The sequence below is a fragment of the Rhipicephalus microplus genome, chromosome 10 (assembly GCF_043290135.1).
Source record: "Rhipicephalus microplus isolate Deutch F79 chromosome 10, USDA_Rmic, whole genome shotgun sequence".
Taxonomy (NCBI): Eukaryota; Metazoa; Arthropoda; class Arachnida; order Ixodida; family Ixodidae; genus Rhipicephalus; species Rhipicephalus microplus.
This window is the reverse complement of record NC_134709.1, coordinates 25,941,378-25,961,733: the sequence shown is the minus strand read 5'-3', so window position 1 is coordinate 25,961,733 and position 20,356 is coordinate 25,941,378. Positions and strand designations below refer to the sequence as shown.

The window sequence follows — 20,356 nt, the reverse complement described above, 5'->3', positions numbered from 1 at the left end:
CAATTCTAGCCACCATAACTAGAGTGTACTAGAATAGTACACTCTGGCGCCACCGCGCGAGTGATAGTGGACACCCTTTGCCACACTGAAGCACCCGAGATGTGCGCGTACCACCAATCGTAAATGGTGTACATAACAGCTCGCCGCTAGTACGAAAGATCTATGCGCTGTAGCAGAGTTGTTTAACGCAAGGTGTCGGAAGGTTCGAATCCCCGGTCGCGCGTTTCGGAACATTCCATGTTTTTATAGATAGACAGAACGGCACGGCGGCACTAACGGCGACGGCAAAATCCGCCGAGAGAGACCATAAAATTGCCATCAACATGATAATTAGACATGCCAGTTTTTATACAAAATACAACCCCATGACTACAAAGTAACGTGAAGCAGAATTTAAAGGGACACTAAAGTCAAGTAACAATTGACGTCAGGGTGAAAAATCAATGTATGACATCTAAAACAATATTATCAACGACAGTGCTTTACTTACCGAGAAATTGAGGTAAATGCACAAGAACACAAGCGCCACAGTAGGACATTTTCAAAATGATCCCTATGACATCAAACGTACCGCCTACAATTAATCACTAGTAATCGTTCTAATTGCACTAAATAAAGAACCTTCCGCGCATTAAGAGACGCAATGAAATGCTGCCCGTTCGTTTCTGTTCGATTCATGGAAAAAAGTACCGCCGGACGTTACTATGGGGAATGGCACGAGTGGTCCGAAAATTAAATTTTCGCGTGATTAAACGGGACACGTGGTGCCATCTAGCGGGGCGCAGTTGAAACAAAAGCGTCTGCATTCTCAAAGCCAATGGCGAGAAATTGATCAATGGCCGTTGTCGCTGCTGTGACTCCCGCTGCTTTCGGTCTGCTGCTACTAGCGACGTAAAGCCGGGCAACGCTGTGCACGGCAACAGTGACGTGAGACAGTCTGGTTGGTCCGCTTCTTGAGACGGGTAATTTGAAGTGCGCCAACCTGATGCGCAGACCTGAAACGTGATTTTATTCTATAATTGCCCCTTGCTTGGCACGAAAGTAACACTACGAGGTTTCTGTACCGCCATTTCAACAATCAACGTCGACTTAGTAGTTGGCCTAATAGGCAGCAGCAAAAAGAATGTCCTCACCCATGTCGCTCATTCTTCCCATCTGATTCCTGCTTGCAGGCATGCGAGCACAATCCAAAGGTTTCCGTGGAGGTCTTCTACGAGACCTACTGTCCGGACAGCAGGAACTTCGTCCTTGAGCAGCTCAACTCCACATTTGCCGAGCTCCCAAACATCATGCAGCTTCAGCTCGTCCCATATGGAAAAGCATCTGTAAGTGCACAGCCTACAGTCACACGCTTTTCTCTCTATAAGCCACGGCTGCTTACAGTGACGACAGCTGCCGAAATACTCAACGTCGTGGCCAAGCAATGCCGTGGCCAGGTCTGCACAATTAGAGTCTGTCTTTAATAACGATGTGAAGAGAAATAGGAAATCAATTCACGGGTTGAAATGAATTGATGTATTGATTGAAACCTTCATATCAATTTTGGTTCTACAATTCAAAGATTATTTGATTGACATGTTTGATTGATTGATTGATTGATTGATTGATTGACAAGCAGCCGAGTCGCTTAGCTACAAGAATTCAAAGAGATGGGGAAGTCCTAGGTGCCACTTTATTCTCTTATTTCACGCAAAAACGCTCATCGATAGAATGACGTCATAATTTGGTAGTTCAACTGCTGCTGTATTTTGTCTATAGCCGACTTGCACTTGCAAGGGTGTTCAATGTTTTTTTCTCGCTTCCTATTTTTTCTTTGAACAAATACAGTTGGTAAGCATTGATCACTTGTATTATCACTTTGGGTAAGTATGCAACTTGCCACTAAATATTTATTACAATTTTAATTTTCACTTTTTTTGTGTCTTAGCAGAACATATATAACTGTAGCTTAAGAGGTTCCCAACATAAGGCCAAGCCATTATCCCCGATTTTGTTATCTCACCCATGCTTCCAGAGGAGAGAACTGCCAAACAAGTGGTACACTTTCGACTGCCAGCACGGAGACAAAGAATGCTACGGTAATCTGCTGCAGGTAAGCACCAATATCCTGTGTAGTCTCGCCTACTAAAACCTGGCACTACACCGTGCATGTGCACCAAGAACATTACAATGCAAAAAACTAACAATACACGCAACATAGTGAAGTCACTCCTAATTGCTTTTCATTACATTGCTCTCATATTTCACCTTACAGACATGTGTAATCAAGTATTACCCAGAGCCAAGTCAACACTTGCCCCTCGTCGTATGCATGTTTTCGTCCAGAAATCCAAACCGGGCATATGAATCGGTGAGTGAATCTTTTTGGCCATTAATGGCTTTCTTTTTGTATGGCTTATTGTAATTTTATGATTAGCATTCTCTTTTCCTAGGTATCTCCTCGATTGCAACTGGCTCAGTCAGTTCAGTGTTACTACTTTTCTCTATGTACCCTGTTGTGTGGTCACCTATTTTTCCTCTTCCCTGCTACACTTCTATTTCTATCACCCTTGTTGTTGCGATAAGCGTAGAGCAGTTCTTACAAACATTCAAGCTGAACCTCCAGTTTCAACTTAATTCAGGCGTCATGCAATGGGCATTGATGCTAGCTGCCGATTTGTCTACCAAGAGAATTCAGCACTATACATCAAGCTGGCCTCGGAGTGCGAGAATGGCACACTGAATGTTGGAAAGCTTCAAATGAGAAGTTTCTCGTGTCAAGGCGATAACCAAATATGAAGACCGAACTCGGCAGATACTTTTCTTCACAAGTATGTCGCACTGTTATGATGAGACAGGTTTGTTGTCACCGCAGAAGCCACTTTTAGTGACAATACAAACCAATATTGTCACAACAACAGACAGCAGCTTATTGTACTACTCTAATGTGAGGTGCTTATGATGAGGTGATCTGATGACGGGTCGAGAAAATATATTTGCTACGAATGACTAAGCAACAGTTGGTACAGAGCAACGCAATTTTTTTTTGGGCAGTAGCACTTTACATGCATCAAATATGCATTGCAATTTGCAACAACAACAAAACAAGGCATTACAAGTAAAATTACATCCTTTAATTTTACTTGCAAAACTAAGACAAGTATCCGATTACGTGTGAAGCCCCAAACGATGGAATACTCCAACTTTTTTTGGACTGCCTGGTGTGCACCAAGATTTTGAACAAGTTTTTTCGACACCATCAATACGAGGCAGCCGTGGCCGGACGATCGAAGCCCTGTTCTCGTGCTTAGTAGAACTACGCCATGGCCGCTGAGTCTCACCACAGCAAGCGGTAAAGACGCCTGTGGTAAAGAAAATTTTTTTCACTATGCTGATTCAGCTGAGTGATAAAATAGCAAACAGGCTTTTGTGAACTACTGCTTTTTTTTTCTTCGTAATTGCAGTATCTTTTTATTGTTACCGACATGCGCAGTGCGCCAAGAAGCAGGGTTTCGACCTCACGGCTCTGCAGAAGTGCGTCAGCGGCAAAGAGGGCAATGACCTCCAGCTGAGATTCGCTGAGTGGACTGAGAGCGTCAACGGCAAGGGCCGGCTCGACTTTGTTCCCTGGATTCGCATGAACGGAGTAAGTATACTGGTCTCTTCAGATGTCAAAGAAACTCTTTTAAACTGTATGAGCACAATTTAATAATATAAACTGTGCAATGCCCGACACATGATGTTGGATCTGTTTGCCTGTTATACCCGAGAGAACAGCATTCGCTGTCAGGAATGCAGTTTGGGTTGGCTGCCGCTCATGTCCCTTGTTTTTTGTCTTGCTTGTTTCTCTTCCTTCACACTATGTTATAAACTGAAGAATTCTCTACTTTGTTTCCGTGATCAGCCTTATTGACCGAGTTTTCCAAAGTAAACCGGTACATTGCTTGCCGGTCATGTCTCACTGTGCACTTGACACAATGTCCACGAAAGTACGCTTCACTCAAAAGAATACAATACTTGCACAAGCACAGGTAACAAAAGATGCTCAAAACTTATGACTTTCGAAATTATTTTTTTTAATTCTCAGCTCACTTGCTCCTGATTTTGTTTTGTCTGAACCATCCTTCCCACCTGAATGTTTCAATGCTATGAATATATAGGAACAAACCCAGCTGTTCTGGTGAAGTGATATCTTTCTTGAACAGCAATTTCTTAGGCTTGTTGGTTTGACATCTTATAAAAGTTCCTAAAGTGTGGAACATATTTCCTGCTTAGAGTTTCTTTTCTTTTTTTTATTTTTTTTGCACTACCCCTTGGAAAAAGCATCTCTTGATTTATGCAGTTAATTTGGGCAAGTTTTGTATTCTTTTGATTAATACGCATCTTATCAGGGCATTGTATCGCAAAGGTATCGCAATGGCTCTGTGATGAGGCACACACGACGTGCTGGGGTTTAACAGAACACTTGGTACAAGGAGTCGTTCGCATATACAGATATTCGTTGATAGAATTCCCACGTGGGTGTGCCTGGAAGAAGGTTCACAATATCAGTGCTGATAAGGACGTTCGGTGATGCTTTGTCAGGAGGCGATTCGTTTTTCAGAAACTTTCTGTAGTCACAGTAGTATTAGCAAGGGTGGAGACATGGGCTTGCCGGTATATATAATTGAACGTAGTTGGGCACAGGGAAAGATGGGGACCAAAATAGGCGTGCCGAACAAACGGGGACAGTGCTAACATTATGGCGGGATTAGCCTCACACTTCATCTGCAGCTACAGCCAGCTTTAGTAAGCTAAAACAACCCATTGACAGCAACACAAAATCTATGAGTTATTCCATTGCACAGAGAAGTGTTCAAGCTCAGTGTAAGAAGTGTCGTAATTTTTGAACGGCACGATGATTAAGCCCAAAATAATGTAAAAGAAATGTTTGCTTTACAGCATCCAGAGGTAAGTTTACCATAGGCTCAGTGTGGCCTACCTTTACGTCTTTACTAACTTGATTGACCCTTATAAGCAGAAAACTATAATTTAGCTGAATATATATATGTACTACATATCACAGCAGGTTATTTTCTTTTAATAAATAAATAACAATATTCTTTCCAATGCATTAGGCTAAAAAAAAGAGCTCTTTACAAATATTAACAGGTTAAAAGTGAAACAAGATACAATAAAGAGAAGAGTAAGGTGTATGAAATAAAAACTAAATTCCCCATGTTCGTTGTAGAACAAATGGTAGGTATGCACATATGTGTGTGCCGGCATGAGTGTGTGTGTTCATGTGTGTGGGTATGTTTATGTGAGTGTATGTGTGTGTGTGATTGTGTGTGCATGTACATATTTAGATGCAAGTGGCTTCTACACATCTGCTTTTTGTACAGTGTTGCTTATGTTGTCCAAACTGCCATTACACTTATTTTTTTTGGGGGGGGGGGGGGGGAGAATGCATACATTGGTTTTATAGCCTGTTAAATGTTTTCAAGTTTTGCTTATGCACATAAACTAATTGAAACCAACGAAAATTGATGTCCAAAAATTTCGATGAAAATTAGGGGTGTGCGAATATTCGAAAGTTTCGAATATTCGTCGAATATTAAATTCGCGCTATTCGTATCCGATTCGAAGAAAGTGTATTCAAAAAGTTCGAATATTCGAATTGCTTCGAATATTCGACAATATCGAATATTTCATTGGATTATCATGCGGAAAATAACTCCTCTTTAATATTTCCGCTGGGCGATAAGCGTCAGAAGTGCACGGAGGCACTATGTCGGCCAGCGACGTTCAACAATCAGCAGCAAAGTTGACGTTCGTGTACGCTTTTCGTATGCCGCTGTAACGTGCTGCACTACCACACGTTCACTATGCGGGACCTCGTGTGCAGGAACGAAGCTTAACCGTTGCCGCGTTGTCTCATCAAAACATCGCTTGATAACGCACGAACGTGCACGCGCGTGCTAAAGCAGAAACTTCGTCACCGTCGGCAAACGCTTTGGTTAGAAAACATAATAAGTGACAAAAAGAGTTCTAGTGGTAATTTGTACCATGACGTCGTATTTATTTCCTTTTTCGAGGAAGTTCCGCACGTGAGCAGTCGCACAGTTATACAACATGCTCGAAAGCGGTTCGTCCCAACTCGGGATTTTATTGTTAAGTTATGTCGTATTCCCGGCAAGTATGCGTTAAATAACTTGGACTGCATTCTAAACATATTGAATATATGAAATGGTAATCATGCGCCGACCTTTCAGTTTTATATATCTGTATATGCATATAAATATTTTTCGTGCTGGCCACCATAGCGCATGAGTAGTGGTAGTGCGCCATGTAGTGCACAGTGCTACGTTAGTAGGATCAGCGGCGTTGGCTAGTGCTGTCAGCCGCTACGATCAGTTCTGCTAGCTTGTGGGCGGGTGCACATGGTGCGGTTTTGACGCGAGCCTTTGTAACCTGTGATGGACTCGCGTCGTTATTAAGGGGCACAAATAATAATAATAAGTTCCAATAAGTGCCTATAATAAGTGCCAATAAATAACGGTGTAGTATGTTTACAGGCTGTTGTGTATTTTTTTAGATAAATACGTAATAAATTATTGTTACTGTAGAGGCATTTGTCCTTTGATATTCGATATTCGATTCGATATTCGAACATGAATATTCGTATTCGATTCGTATTCGAAAAATTTCATATTCGCACACCCCTAATGAAAATGATTCCAATTGCTGTAGTTTCTTCGCTTTTTTTTAATCAATAAAGAAAATGATCGAGCCCAACTTCAGATATGTACGCTGCCATTTGATATGAATATGTAGGATATTATTGATTTGCCTACTCATTCACATTTCAATCACTTGCCAATCTATTTAACTCTACACTAAATTATAAAGGAATTGAGAATGGGAACACAGGAAACGAATATGCTTCTTCATGGAAATAGAAGGACACTCAATTTAATCACTAAAAGAATAACGTCAGCAGTCAATCTCGGGGTTTGCAGCATTTACATGCATATCTTTACTATTAAAACTTACTCTCATTACAATGTCTTTCTGTATTCACACAAACACACAAACACACACACACAAGCAATATTTTGTAGAAGGTATGCCAGTATGTGAGGTGAATTTTTGCTTACAGAAAATTTCGTAATGCAAGTACCTTTTAAGGATATCATTTGGCGAAGTCGGGAAAAACGTTTCACAATGATTAAGTTTGTAGATAAGTTAGTTCGACCTTCTCTTCGAACAGCTCTGTTAGGAACTGTTCAATTGTTGGTGTACTGATATACAGTGATTTCACAATGTGACCAGAAGACATAAGTTAAACAGCTTAATCTTTAAAGTGTTGAAGGGCATCTAGGTGAGTGTAATATGCATTACCGAAGGATAACATGCAATAGAGATACATGGGGGCACGAGGGAATTATTGTGAAGATTACTTTTCAAAAGCTAAAGTTGAACCTGAAGGCATACATGATGATATTTGTAGCTTAGATTTCTTGCCATGGTCTGAGCACAACCAGAATCACTTTTCATAATTGTGAATGAAATATTGCAAACATTTTTCGGTCACTTAATATGCAGTAGGGTGTCCTTACTAAACTATTTCTTACACGCACAATGAATTAGGTGGCAGGTTGTTCTCAATACAACGGTAATACTATTTTTATTCACTTGCAGTATAGACATAACTGTTTGTGGACAGTACTGATCCTCGTTAAAAGATGCCCACAAGTGTTTACTAAGTTGCAAAAAGTCTAATACATCATTATTGCATGTAAGAGGAGTATTAAGTACCTTACAAGTATGAAATACCTTTCACAATATTTTATTTCATACTAGCATTACCTTCAAGTGCCAAACCTGATTTGACACATGCTGCACTTAAAATGCTTCGGCAATGATTGCTAACCTCGTGTAGTGGTAAGTATCGTAGCAGGTATTACGACGCAGCCTAAATATGCAAAAAAAATTCAGGCAGGACCCAACTAAGGAAGGCTGTGAGCTATATAGTATGCGGGAGCACCATTGCAATGAAACTAAACGGAGACTGCTGATGTAATAACAGTAAATGACCCGCATAAGTTGACAATAAACTCTTTTTAGTGATACCTACTCTTCACTTGAACAACAGGTGGCAACACTGGGCATTATTGTTCAGTTTCTATCTATTAATATAGGTTGAACATACAAGAATTTCAGACAGCATGCAGAAGAACCCAATACTTGGTAAAACTACCAACCGTTCACCTAACACGAGCCAGCATTGACAGCCTTACCGAGTGCTGAAGAGTGCTAGTAGCAAGCGAGCAAATACACTGGACCAGGACCCTAACGCTCGCTCCTCAGTGTTCGCAGATCGCGGGCTGGGGTATCAAAAAAGAAGGAATATTACACTAAGTTATGCCTTTGCATGCAAAAAGGACAGTCCCCAGAAAGGTGGAGCATTAGGAGCAATTCAGTGTCACGTAAACTCTCAAGCATCTTTTTCTAACTTCACCGGTTGCGACAAAACACTGGTGCGCTACTTCTCACAACCTTTATACCCTGCATTTTTTCACTACATGCTTTCTACAGCCTGCAATTGCATCACGCCAGCGCCGCTGCATGCACTTCCTGTAAATAGCCCATGGCACTGGTGCCAACGAAGTACTCAACTTTCAGATGATAAGACCTAAAATATACTTTTGCGATTTTTATGTGCCAAGGAACCACTTAATAAAGGGACCCACATAAAAAGAGCATGCTGTGAACAAAAGGCCCTACTGTCTGTGCACTGCAATTGCCAAAATTATGAGGGACAATTCAGTGCAGTCATTAAAACCTTGAGAAAATTAGCCATTTCAAAGGTATTGGTACATCTACTAAGCATAAACAGCCATTTATGTGTGGTGCACATCGATCAAGCTGGTTTGAATGTCAAATAACAAAGAATTATATGTAGTGGCACTGTGACCAGCGCAATGCTATTGTTTTTTTTTCTTATTTTAGCAGGCTTGAGCCACTATTTCCCGTAAGGAAATGGAGACAAGGTTTAACCATACATGGCTATCGGGGAGATCCTTTAATGCCAAAATCTTCAGATATGAAAGTGAGGAGGGTAAAGGTGTAGGTGCAAAAGAGGGGGTGGGAACAATTACAGCATATTTCTTTAAATGCGTGTCAATGCACGCCTTTGAAACGTTACCTATACATAAGATGAAAGCAACAATATCTCTGGTTTTTCAAATACTAATGAGGAAAATATTGCTTTTATGCATATATTACACCTACTGTTTCTGCGACGCTTGATGTTACCGAGATGGCGTGGTTCACAAGCCTGTTTATACATTCTCAAATCAAGTGCACTACCTGTTGGGAATTTTTTCAATAAAAGAAAACTACCACTGTAAAGTCCAAAGAGCAATGAGAGACGTGTTCATGCTCTCAATTTACTTGTAAAGCATGCTGCAACAACAGTAAGGTGAACCCCAATTATTAATGTTTACCGTAATGTTGCATAATCCTGTAAAACGTGAGGAGCTGATTTTCCACATTTTTCTACAAAGACTTTTTCTAGTCCTTCGTTTAGGTTTCCAGATATGTGATCAATGTTGTCTCCATACTTCTCTCACCACAGAAGGACAAGATGTACGACGCATTCACCAGCTTCAAGAGGACGCTGTGCGAGGAGTACAGAAGCATGGTCAACACACTGTGCACAGGGGTATGTACACAAAGTTCATACAGAAAGCAGTCCTGTTACTACACGGCAATCACAGTAGGAACTGTTATGACATCTACAAGTCAGCTGGCTAGTCGCAGTTTATCATATTTATCACAAAATCATATTGGTGATTGAAGTACAGTGATGCACGGTTGATATGCAGTGATAGTGTTTACAAAAGAACATTTCCAGTCATAACGAAGGGCAACTTCTAGCTTACAATAAACAAGTTCTGAAGCCAAAGCCTCATTATGTCTCACGAGTTGAAAAAAATCTGGCATAGTTGTCAACATGAATCACACTAAATGTCATGAATAAAATAAAATGTATCACGATATCATGCTGTGACATCACAATGATGTTATAAATCAGGAAAATTTGTCCTCTCATTATAACACCATCACGTAAAATTATTTCTTGATCTAAGGCAGGCTAATGAAAAGCTCTGGGTGGGTGGGGAGGTAACAATATAATCAACTAAGAAATGTGAAGGTGCTCGATTCGGAAACGAAGCATTTTTATCAGGATCAGGGCGAAAAGAATGGAGCATCAGACGAGAAGGACACAGTAGAAACGCTGTTTAGCAAATGAAGTTTATTGAAATAAAAAGCGAGCACAACGGAAATGAACACCATGCGTACGCAGAAAGCTTTGTGATGTCAAAAAAATGGTCAAATGTGTGTACTTCGCAATCTAGCAAAGAAACAGTTAACATACACACTCATCACCCTTCAGTTTGATAAAGAACACTTCTATGAGCATAATGACGGTGTTATTGAAATATAACTCTGAAAAGCTAATGCAGAAGGAATAACACTAAAGCAACACTTCCTCTATTTTATCAATGCTAGCCAAATGCATCCGTTTTAACCATTCAATACCCTCTCCTCTAACCTTTTCCTGCCCTCATCCACCACCTAGCCTTCTTGTGTGCTTTACGATCATGGGGAAGCAAACCCCTCATGCAGTGCCTCTCTTCGGAAATCATATGAAGGAATTTTTTGTTCAGTTGAGTACAGATCCGTGGGGTGGCGTCTTGCATTCCTCACGTACGCAATAACGACAGTGACGCTGACTCTGTAAAAGATACAATGTTTTTAGATAGCGTGTCCCCATTCGTGCCACTGTGCAGGCAACCAATGGGGAAGAGTCATTGCAATGCTATTGCATGCGGTGTACTGAGATGTGGCCGCGGCGTTGCTTCGAACCACAGAGAAGGAGCGCAAAGGGACAAAAAACTGACATATGAATAATTTTAAAGTGGGAAGACGTCTATCCCATCTTTGGGGGAAAGCGCTCGAAAGCATGTGTGACCAAAACAACGCTACCCGTCGTGTAGCGTCGCATCAGGACCACACCCTGAACTAAAGCAAACCGACGGCTCCCATTGGGAAAAGCGCGTTTGCGCTGTCATTGAGAGAAATAAAGGAGACATTGGCTAGAGGAACAGCAGGTGTAGGTTGCTTGGTGGAGCATCTCAATCCCAATGCTTTCTTCTCCGTTGGTGTTGTTCATAAAATTCCCCTTTCCTGCTGAAAGGTGTACGTTGGCCAGTCAGGTAAATGCATTAACGATAGACTACCACCAGCACATTATTACTTTGAAAGGAACACCGACGTCACATCTTTCAGCCCATCGTAGATGATGCAGGTGAAAACCTTTCTTGAATAATAGTATGCTGAAGCACAAGGACAAAAGGGCTTGCCAACTCATAGAAGCATTCTTTGTTAAGGTGAAGGGCGATGACCGCATATCTGAACCATCTGTTTGGTAGATTGCAAGTTAAGCATGCTTAACCATTTCCCTGATGTCACCTAAAATTTCTGCACACACACGGCACTTGTTTTAGTCTCGTTCAATTTTTATTTCAATAAACTTCAGTTGTTACAGTGCTCGTACTGTGTCATTGTCACCTTGTGCTCCATCCTGTTCATGCCGATTTTCACGAAGATAAACTGAGAACGCCTCGACAATTGAATGGGTGTCTTGTGAGGGCAGTGTTCTTGCCTGCAAGTTCTTTAGAGTCGCCTAAAGGGATAATAAGTTTTTATTTTAAGGCACATGTGTATTCATTGAATGACGCTGAAGCCTTGTACGATTCCGTACTATATTTGTTGCCACTAATTGCTAGGCCACACCAGATATCGTCACTCTCACTCTGAAAATCTTTTTTTTGTAGTTGCACATCTTAAAAGGGCACAGGAGAGATGTTCATTGTATCAAGAGCTTTAAAGGCAAAAATTTTTGAAGCACTTTTTGCACCTTAAAACAGATACAGTGGACTCCATTTTAACAAAACCTGAAGGGACCAGAAAAATGTGTTTTCTTCAAGAGGAGTTTCGTTTGACGAGAGATAAACAGGTGTTTTATTTAAGAGGACTTTCATTTGCTGAGAGATAAACAGAGGTATAAAATTTCGGTACGAAACCAAACATATTAGTGGCAGTTCTATTTAAGCAGCAATTTCATTTAAGAGAGTTTCGTTTAATAGGAGTCTACTGTATAGTATTACATACCATGCATATAATGTTACGAAAATGAAATGCAAGTGGTGAAGTAATGTGTGTAGCGAGCTAAATACGATTCCAATATTATTTTCAGATATCTATTAACTTAATATCCTGTTTCAATGAATTGAAGCTGATCTGTTAATGAAGTAATAGACTGCATACAGAAACAGTCAGTTTTACCCAGAAGGTAAAGTACTGACAGAGAGTGCACTGCATTGTAGTGCAGTGCTATGTTACCTGTAGCTAAAAAAAGTAACATTCATAATTCATCGAACCCACGTATTGTGTTAAGCATTAACTGATCAAGTTAATGATATTAACGATCTTGGTATTGTGCATCCAGTGGTGAAGACAAACGCGTTTCATTCTATGACAGCTCTAATCAAAACACTCGTGCAAAGAACAGCGTGAACAAGAGTGAGATAATACGTAACATGACCTTTTGCCTGTGCGATAACTGGAGCTACAACATTAGGGGCACAGAGACAGAGCAAATGAGCCAGCCATCAATCTCAGATAATTCAGCCTGAATAATTGCTGCCAATTACCAGCAAGGCGCCTCCTGCTTTTAACAACTGTCTCCAGGTGGAGCAACAATATCGCCGCTCTCTGCCCAAGCTGACATGAGCAGGCACAAGCTTCACCAGAATTCACCACCAAAACGCACATGCCTCTAAATCAACCGGCACTCAGAGCACTGTGCGATAATTTTCTTGCTTTATGCTAATGGCCGATTCTCCTCAGTACCATTCAAATCAATCTCATTCGCCTCTCTTGGCAAGTGTACAGAAAGACAGCAAAGCATGCCTTCCTTCCTACCATCCCACAACGTTGTGAATCCGGGGCTTGACTGCACCCAGTCGCGGCAGACTTCATGCGAAATATCACTGTAGTATTTTCTCGACATAACCGCCCTAAAATAGCTAAATATTGCTATAAAACTAAAGAAACACCCAACTGTTACATGCCTAATATTTCACTTTCTGTGGGTTTCGCATCACTTGTTCAGTGTGGCTGTTTTAATTTTCCATGTGAAATATGTCGATGAGCAACACTGGTCCTTCTCAGAACCATGTTGTAAACAAGATAGTAAGCAGCTTGCGCAGCCGTGAGAAGTAATCCAACTTTGGACAAGTACACTAAAAATTTTGTTTCTTTACATGAATACTGCACACACAGTAGCACAAGAATGAAAAACTATGGTACCGTTTTTTTTTCTGAATGCAGGACACCCCGACGACGCAACCAATTGAGATTCCACAGGCCTGTAAGGTAGCCCTTTCCTAGGAGCAATGTCACGCCATGCCGAAACTGCAACGACCGTTCATCATATCGAGCATCTAAAAACGAAACGACTTTCCTTTTATTTTTTGCCTGGATTTTTCGCATCGCCAGTGGGACCAGTGTGAACAACTATTTTTGGACTGTATTCTGACGTCATTGCAATTTCTTTTATATGTATACGATGCCTTTCTTTTACGTGTATGTGCTTTTTTTAATTCGCGAATGCTATGCACTCGCATAAGGTGTCCTTATACATCAGGTCGCATATGTTCTTCAGTCGCACATTTTCGAGCAAGAGCACTGTTTGCAGCGTATCAGAAAGCTCGACCTGTTACAGACTTTCTGCCAATTGACATTCCTGACTGCATCAAACGCACAACATGATCACTAAGTACTGATGAAAAACAGCATCACTACCTGTTGTAAGAAGGGTTTCAAAGGATTTCATGAACATCTAGTTTGCGACCTACATATCGGAAGCTGAATCAACAGTGCAGAACAAGCTGTGCTACAAACTCCTCTTATATTGAAAAACGAATGATTGCGTTCTTGTTTCGAGCATTATTCTCAAGTACAAGAAATAGCAGATTTATATTAAATGCATATAACCACCATTATTTACTTCTAAACACGAACAAGCACGTACAAGACCATTTTCAATGGGGATGCAACTAGGCTTACATAAAACATGAGTGTTATGTTGTGGCAGTGACTTAACATGTGTCAATTTACCTGTGAATAGCCATGTGAAAACACATAGCTCCTGTGATGTTACAAGGCTCTCGAAGGAAATGTACACGCATAGACCCACATTTGCCGGCAATATGGCTTTCTGTGCGTGTGCACTTCCTTCACCTAGTGTTTAAACTGTTCACAATTGAGTGTGCCCGACTGCGCACCAAGATTTCCGAACCTATATTATTTGCAAAGCTATATTGCTTTCCAGCAAAGGATGTACAGCAGCCACATCTTTTACAAGGGTGATCTCAATATATACATTACAGGCCTCTCAATTTTAGTATCCTTGTTTATATTTGACATATCGGCACTGTTGCCCATTGCTTAGCAGAGTCCATGTAGTCGTAACAATTCTGCCATCTTGAAATAAGATACCGTCCTAGTAAATGATTATCATCATAAAGATGCACGCATCAGTTACATTATAACCTTTATTTTAAAGCTCGTGTGAATGTGAACTGTCGGAACGCACTCATTTCTATGAATGCACTGCTTCAAGGCTTCTTCCCTTTTGTGGCCTCACTCTCCTAATTGTTAGTGACGACCATTTCCTGTGCTTTTCAAAGTAGGTACAATTTGTCTCAATGTGCTGGCACAGCTTCCAGATGACAGCACTACAGACCAACACACGAGCGTGGTCATAGTACTTTGCACAGGCTGCAAAAAATTGTACGCACAAAAGAAATTTCAGAGTCACAAGTGATAAGTTCAGCGTTTCCTTACCGTGTGTGTGGGGTGCCATGCACGAAAACTTCATGCACGTAATTTGTACAGACAGGAAGGTGTGTTGTCAGTTGCTGTGAACGTACTCAAAGTAGCTTCGTGCAGCTGTTCATTTTCCGTTTCCGTTTTACCATTCTTTAGGTAGTCTTCGATGCAACCCTGCTTGCACCGAACAGGACTTTGTGTACTGAACAAATCAAATGAACAACAATATAAAACGTGTGCCCATCAAAACTGTGGCACGCAACGTGTGATTGCAAGAACGAATAAAGCTATTTCTACCCTCCCTTTGTAACTCATTTCAGCATGTTCTTTGCAGAGTTTATCGCTACACACAACACAAACAGAAGACGCATGCACAAATCCTCGATATTGAGTTGGGCTTCAAAGGCAATGCATACTGGGAATAAGCAGCATGATTAATGAATTTTATGCGTCAGGTAAAAATAATGATCGAGAATGTGTATTGAACACTTACTGCACCGAAACCAGGAGACCATATTGGAGTATGTTCTAAAATATGGAATCGCATAGTGAATATGACTTAGCAGCTTGCAGTGGCAGTGATCCTGCAGCACTTGCTACTGAATACTGATGTGCTCACAAAGTAAAGGGTTCCATCACGTTACAACATGAGCACAGAACCAGCTTGGTTCAGAAAACCACACTGTTAAACATACAGTGCAATCCACCATTAAGGGTACATACGGGTGGTTCACACTGTGCGGGTTCTCTATTGTAAGTGCCAACTAAAACAAGACCATTTTACTGCCCAGACCAGTAAAAACATGTCGGCCACAGCAACTGCAAGTCATCTGCTTCAGACACACACACAAGTGTCCATTTGTAGATCCCGCGGGCACGTGGTGTGGCGTGACACAATGGGGCCCTGAACTAAGGGCTCCACCCAAGGAGGACTATCCTTTCGGCATGCATCTCTATGTATACATTTATGTTTTCCTCTTAAACATTAAAGCACATTGCACAATTGCAAGCACAGCGTGGAATGACTAGATCCACCTACGACTCTAATGAAACAGTTACAGTGGTCACAGATTCCACGTCTTGGCAATCTTATGAAGTGAAAGTTTATTTCATGGCCATTCTAATCAGAATGCATGGAGCAGAAGTATCTGTGTACTATATTTGTGTACTATATAATCCATATCCGTTGTGGACTTTACATTTGAGGGTACTCCAGAGCGAAGAAAAATTGCACACATCATTCAAAGAATTCATAATGATAATGGGTTAACCTAGATAAATTGACTACAATACATTGCAACAAGGTAAGTGTAGTAATAAACTCAATTAAGCTACTGTAATTCTTTTGAAGAATTATAAAGTGCAATTGACAAGCTCTGAGTGGCTAGTCTAAACACAACATTAAATGCGCATAATTAAAATTAAGGGCGTTGCAGATACACCTTTCGTTGCACGTGCCATAGGCACTTCTTACTGTGTGCTGTGTTACTGTGTGCTGTTACTGTGTGCTGTGTGGTCAAAAGTTTACAGGCCACTACCCCGTGTATTCCTATGGAAGTGCACGTGGAAACTTTTGCCCTCCCCCCCCCTCTTTGCGGGTGACATCAAGTGAATACCTCCTTTCAATAAAACGCTGTCAGCTCGGCCTTCAAGTTTCTTTCCTTCATTAATTTACCTGCAACCACTCGACATTTAATAACATAGCCAGATAAGGGTGGTTCCTGTAGACACGGAAGTGTGCGTACGTGCTTTTAGCAATTGTTTACTGGTGCCGCGCAGTGCGAACAGAAGTTATCACCATCGTGAGCTGTCACGAGCTCTCTTGGTTGATTCTCTGCATTTTCTGTTTCGCTCCACAATTGGCCGGCGTGCGGTGCAACAACTGTGATTGGCAAGACAACGAGTATGGAGAGGGAAAAAAGCAGGAATACAGAAGGATACCGAAGAAAGACAAAAAGAGAGAAAGTCAAAGATTTCCACATAAAGAAAGACGAATACAAAAACGAGATAGAAAAAATAGAGGCGGAGAGAGAATAAAAAAAAAGACATAGAGCGAATGAAAAAGAAATAAAACATAGTAAAGAGGTGGAGAGAGGATGTGAGAAACAGGAGGAGGGGAGAAGGTGAGTCACAGCATATATCTACGTACAGTATAATATGTGAATGTGTATAATATGTGTATAATATGTGAAAGCAGACTTGCGTAGTATAGTAAAGCAAGGGGTAGCCGTGCAGAGTACAGTATATGAATGGCTTCGCAATGAAATGAGTGAGGGGAGATGAGAAGGTGAGGAGGAGGGGAAAGGTAAAGCGTAGCATAGCAAAGGGTGGCAAAGAGAACTCGGGGTGGAGGGAAGGAAATCAAGGAGGGCAACGTCACCATCTGCGCTGATCCCTCAGTCTTCACATCATTAATATATACCCCCCCCCCTCTTTTTTTTTAGGGGCGAAGCTCCTTAGGGCGTGGGCTGTGCGTCCCCTGTAGCCTGTATGTAGCCACCTCTAGTTTAGTTCTTGCAGTGTTCACTAGATGGCGGTACCGTCCCCTGTATGTAACCACCTCTAGTTTAGTTCTTGCAGTGTTCACTAGATGGCGGTACCGTCTCCTGTATGTAGCCACCTCTCGTTTAGTTCTTGTAGTGTTTACTAGATGGTGGTACTTGTAGCTGATGATGAAAAGATGCAAGATGTTATAAACTAGAAAGCGGTACTTGTAGTTGATGAAAGACGCGAGATCTTATAAAATAGGAATGACGTCACATATGGCGCGTGTCATTGGTTGAAGGCAATCGTTCGATTTAGTGCGGCGACGTACGCTAGGGGGAGCGATGTAATAAAATCGAGTGGGCAAAATGTACAGAGGATTCATGGTTTACCAGGTTTACCTCCGGAGCTTCGCCCACTCATCATCATTCACTTCGTGGATATGGCGGAATTTTTTCTGGATGAAACGTATGTGGAATCGATAGTGTGGATATAGTGCCACGCTCTTGCGAAGCATTGTGTTCTGCTAGGTTTACTTTTTAGATGCGGAGCATATAATACTCGAGGCTTGTAGTGCGGCGCCGTCCGCAAGCTTCCTCCTCCTTCTTCCACCATCTGTGCATCCCTTCCTCCTCTACACACCGCGCGCGCTTCACTCCTCCACCATCTGTGCACCCTTCCTCCTCTACACACCGCGTGCGCTTCTCCTCTTCACGAACATTCGCTAGCTGTATAATGTAGCGCGCATGCGCCGTCACGCTTCGAGAACATCGGCAGCTGACGCGCGCGCATGCGCCGTCACGCTTCGAGAACATCGGCAGCTGACGCGCGCGCATGCGCCGTTGCGCTTCTCCCCCTTCTCGAACATTCGACAGCTGACGCGCGCATGCACCGTCACCCACCATCTGTGCCGCGCGCGCTTCTCCCCCTCGAGAACATTCTACAATTCTCCTGATTCTCCAGTGGACGCGCATGCGCCGTCGCGCTTCGAGAACATTCAACAGCTGACAGTGCATGCGCCGTCGCGCTATTTATAAAGCCGGTCGTGATATATACTCAAGGTCGGCGCTCGCTCGCTCAGTTGCCGCTCGTCGGTTGGTTTGTACGGCGCGTCGACGTCCAAGGTCGCGGTGAAATGAATTCCAACGAATCCACAAACACAATGATCGACGTCCCTTCGACCAGCACCGCCCTTTCGCATACGTGTGTACGTGTTCACTCATTTAACACCCCCTCCTACAACCACGTTAACCAATTTAGCCATCGACCCAAGTAAGTCGCAATTTAACACCCCATTTCACAACCACGTTAACCAATTTAGCCATCGACCCAAGTAAATCGCACTTTAACACCCCGTTAACCAATTATATGCTCCGCATCCTCCTCAGTGTTCCCCCGAGGGAAGCTGCGGGCAATATTTTAATGGGGGTGTGCGCGAATATCGGAATCTCGAGTGGTATAACCCACTCATACCGATAGCGGTTTTAGCGATCTGTCGGCAATAACAATGAGGAGCTGCTGCACCGTCGGCTTCTAGTATGCTTAAATTTCTGTCGTGAAATAACCCGTTTACAGCATGTACTTGCATGACGCATTATCTATAAATTCTGGCTGTTGGGATAAAGTGCAATTAAACGTGAAATCCTTGAAAAAAAATTAAGAAAACGAGAAGTTCAAACTGTTCGACCCCCACTTAGCCCCGCCGCGGTGGTCTAGTGGCTAAGGTACTCGGCTGCTGACCCGCAGGTCGCGGGTTCAAATCCTGACTGCGGCGGCTGCATTTCCGATGGAGGCGGAAATGTCGAGGCCCGTGTGCTCAGATTTGGGTGCACGTTAAAGAACCCCAGGTGGTTAAAATTTCCGGAGCCCTCCACTACGGCGTCTCTCATAATCATATGGTGGTTTTGGGAGGTTAAACTCCACAAATCAATCAATCAAATCAATCAATCAACCGCCACTTAGAACTTCAGTGTCCCACGGCAACCCTTCGGATTCACAGTAAGCTTCACCACAGACCGCTACGACATTGCGGCAGAGCTCTCTTTTGAAATCTGCTACGGCACGGGAGCGGAAGTCGGTGGCAGATACAGAGGGGGGGGGGGGGTGGAACGGTACGGGGGATCGCCCCCCCCCCCAAAAAAAAAATGTGTGTCAGCGCCCTCCCACCTTCACTTCAGTGCTCGTAGTCGTATTCCACCTCCTATCACCAACTATGACAAATAAGTGAAACCCATGTGCGCACACATTAACAATATTAACAAAGAAGTGATAACCAAGCCCCCCCCCCCTAAATTGAGTGGCAGTGTCCGTCCCTGGGTGAAGTGGCTTATATTGATGCACTTTCAGAAATAGAACTTGAGAAGAAAGTTGAAACAACTTCGACGAGTTTCCCCGTCTAAAACTTCAGACGTCGTACATTAGTTCCATGGAGTTAGTGGCACTCTCGTGAAAGCGGCCGAATTTTCACACAGGTCCAAAAAATCGGCAACATTGTCATCCTTATCACTGGAACGTACTGTCTGTTGCCATCCCCCTAGTTTTTTCTTACTTTTTTTCGTGAAACCCATTTACATCAATTATCGGTTATAACACTGAAGTTCTCGTGGAACTTGAGTATTGTTATAAGTGGGTATAGCATCACCTCCAAGAACCTAATAGAGAATGAGAGAAAAAATATTAACGTCACTCAAATGATATATTCTGATATGTTCATTTCACGAAAACCAGGTAAATCTTTACAGTAAAATTTGTCTGAGGAAGAAACCTGTATTTGATCATGTTAGTACGTGCAAAAAGAAAAAAAAGCTTAATATTAAGATTGTGACCTCTTCTCGTTCCCCGAGTCTTGCGTCAGAGTTACTTTACAGGTTTCTGTGCCTCACTGCAGCCTTGAGCTGTTTACCGTTCCGCAGCCCTCGAACGAAATTATCAACGCTAAGTCCCT

General features: G+C 42.3%; 1 protein-coding gene across 2 annotated transcripts in view; it reads left to right on the top strand.

The window, feature by feature from the left end:
- Nucleotides 1-15,229, top strand: part of LOC119181373 (gamma-interferon-inducible lysosomal thiol reductase) — an 88,249-nt gene extending 73,020 nt beyond the window's left edge. For both annotated transcript variants that reach the window (XM_075875275.1, XM_037432593.2), the window contains 6 exons: nucleotides 1,173-1,325; nucleotides 2,015-2,092; nucleotides 2,255-2,350; nucleotides 3,473-3,625; nucleotides 9,602-9,688; nucleotides 13,426-15,229. In XM_075875275.1, the coding sequence (XP_075731390.1) occupies nucleotides 1,173-1,325; nucleotides 2,015-2,092; nucleotides 2,255-2,350; nucleotides 3,473-3,625; nucleotides 9,602-9,688; nucleotides 13,426-13,485 (627 nt within the window). In that variant the 3' untranslated portion in view covers nucleotides 13,486-15,229. The remainder of the gene's footprint in view (nucleotides 1-1,172; nucleotides 1,326-2,014; nucleotides 2,093-2,254; nucleotides 2,351-3,472; nucleotides 3,626-9,601; nucleotides 9,689-13,425) is intronic.
- The last annotated feature ends 5,127 nt before the right edge of the window (nucleotides 15,230-20,356 follow it).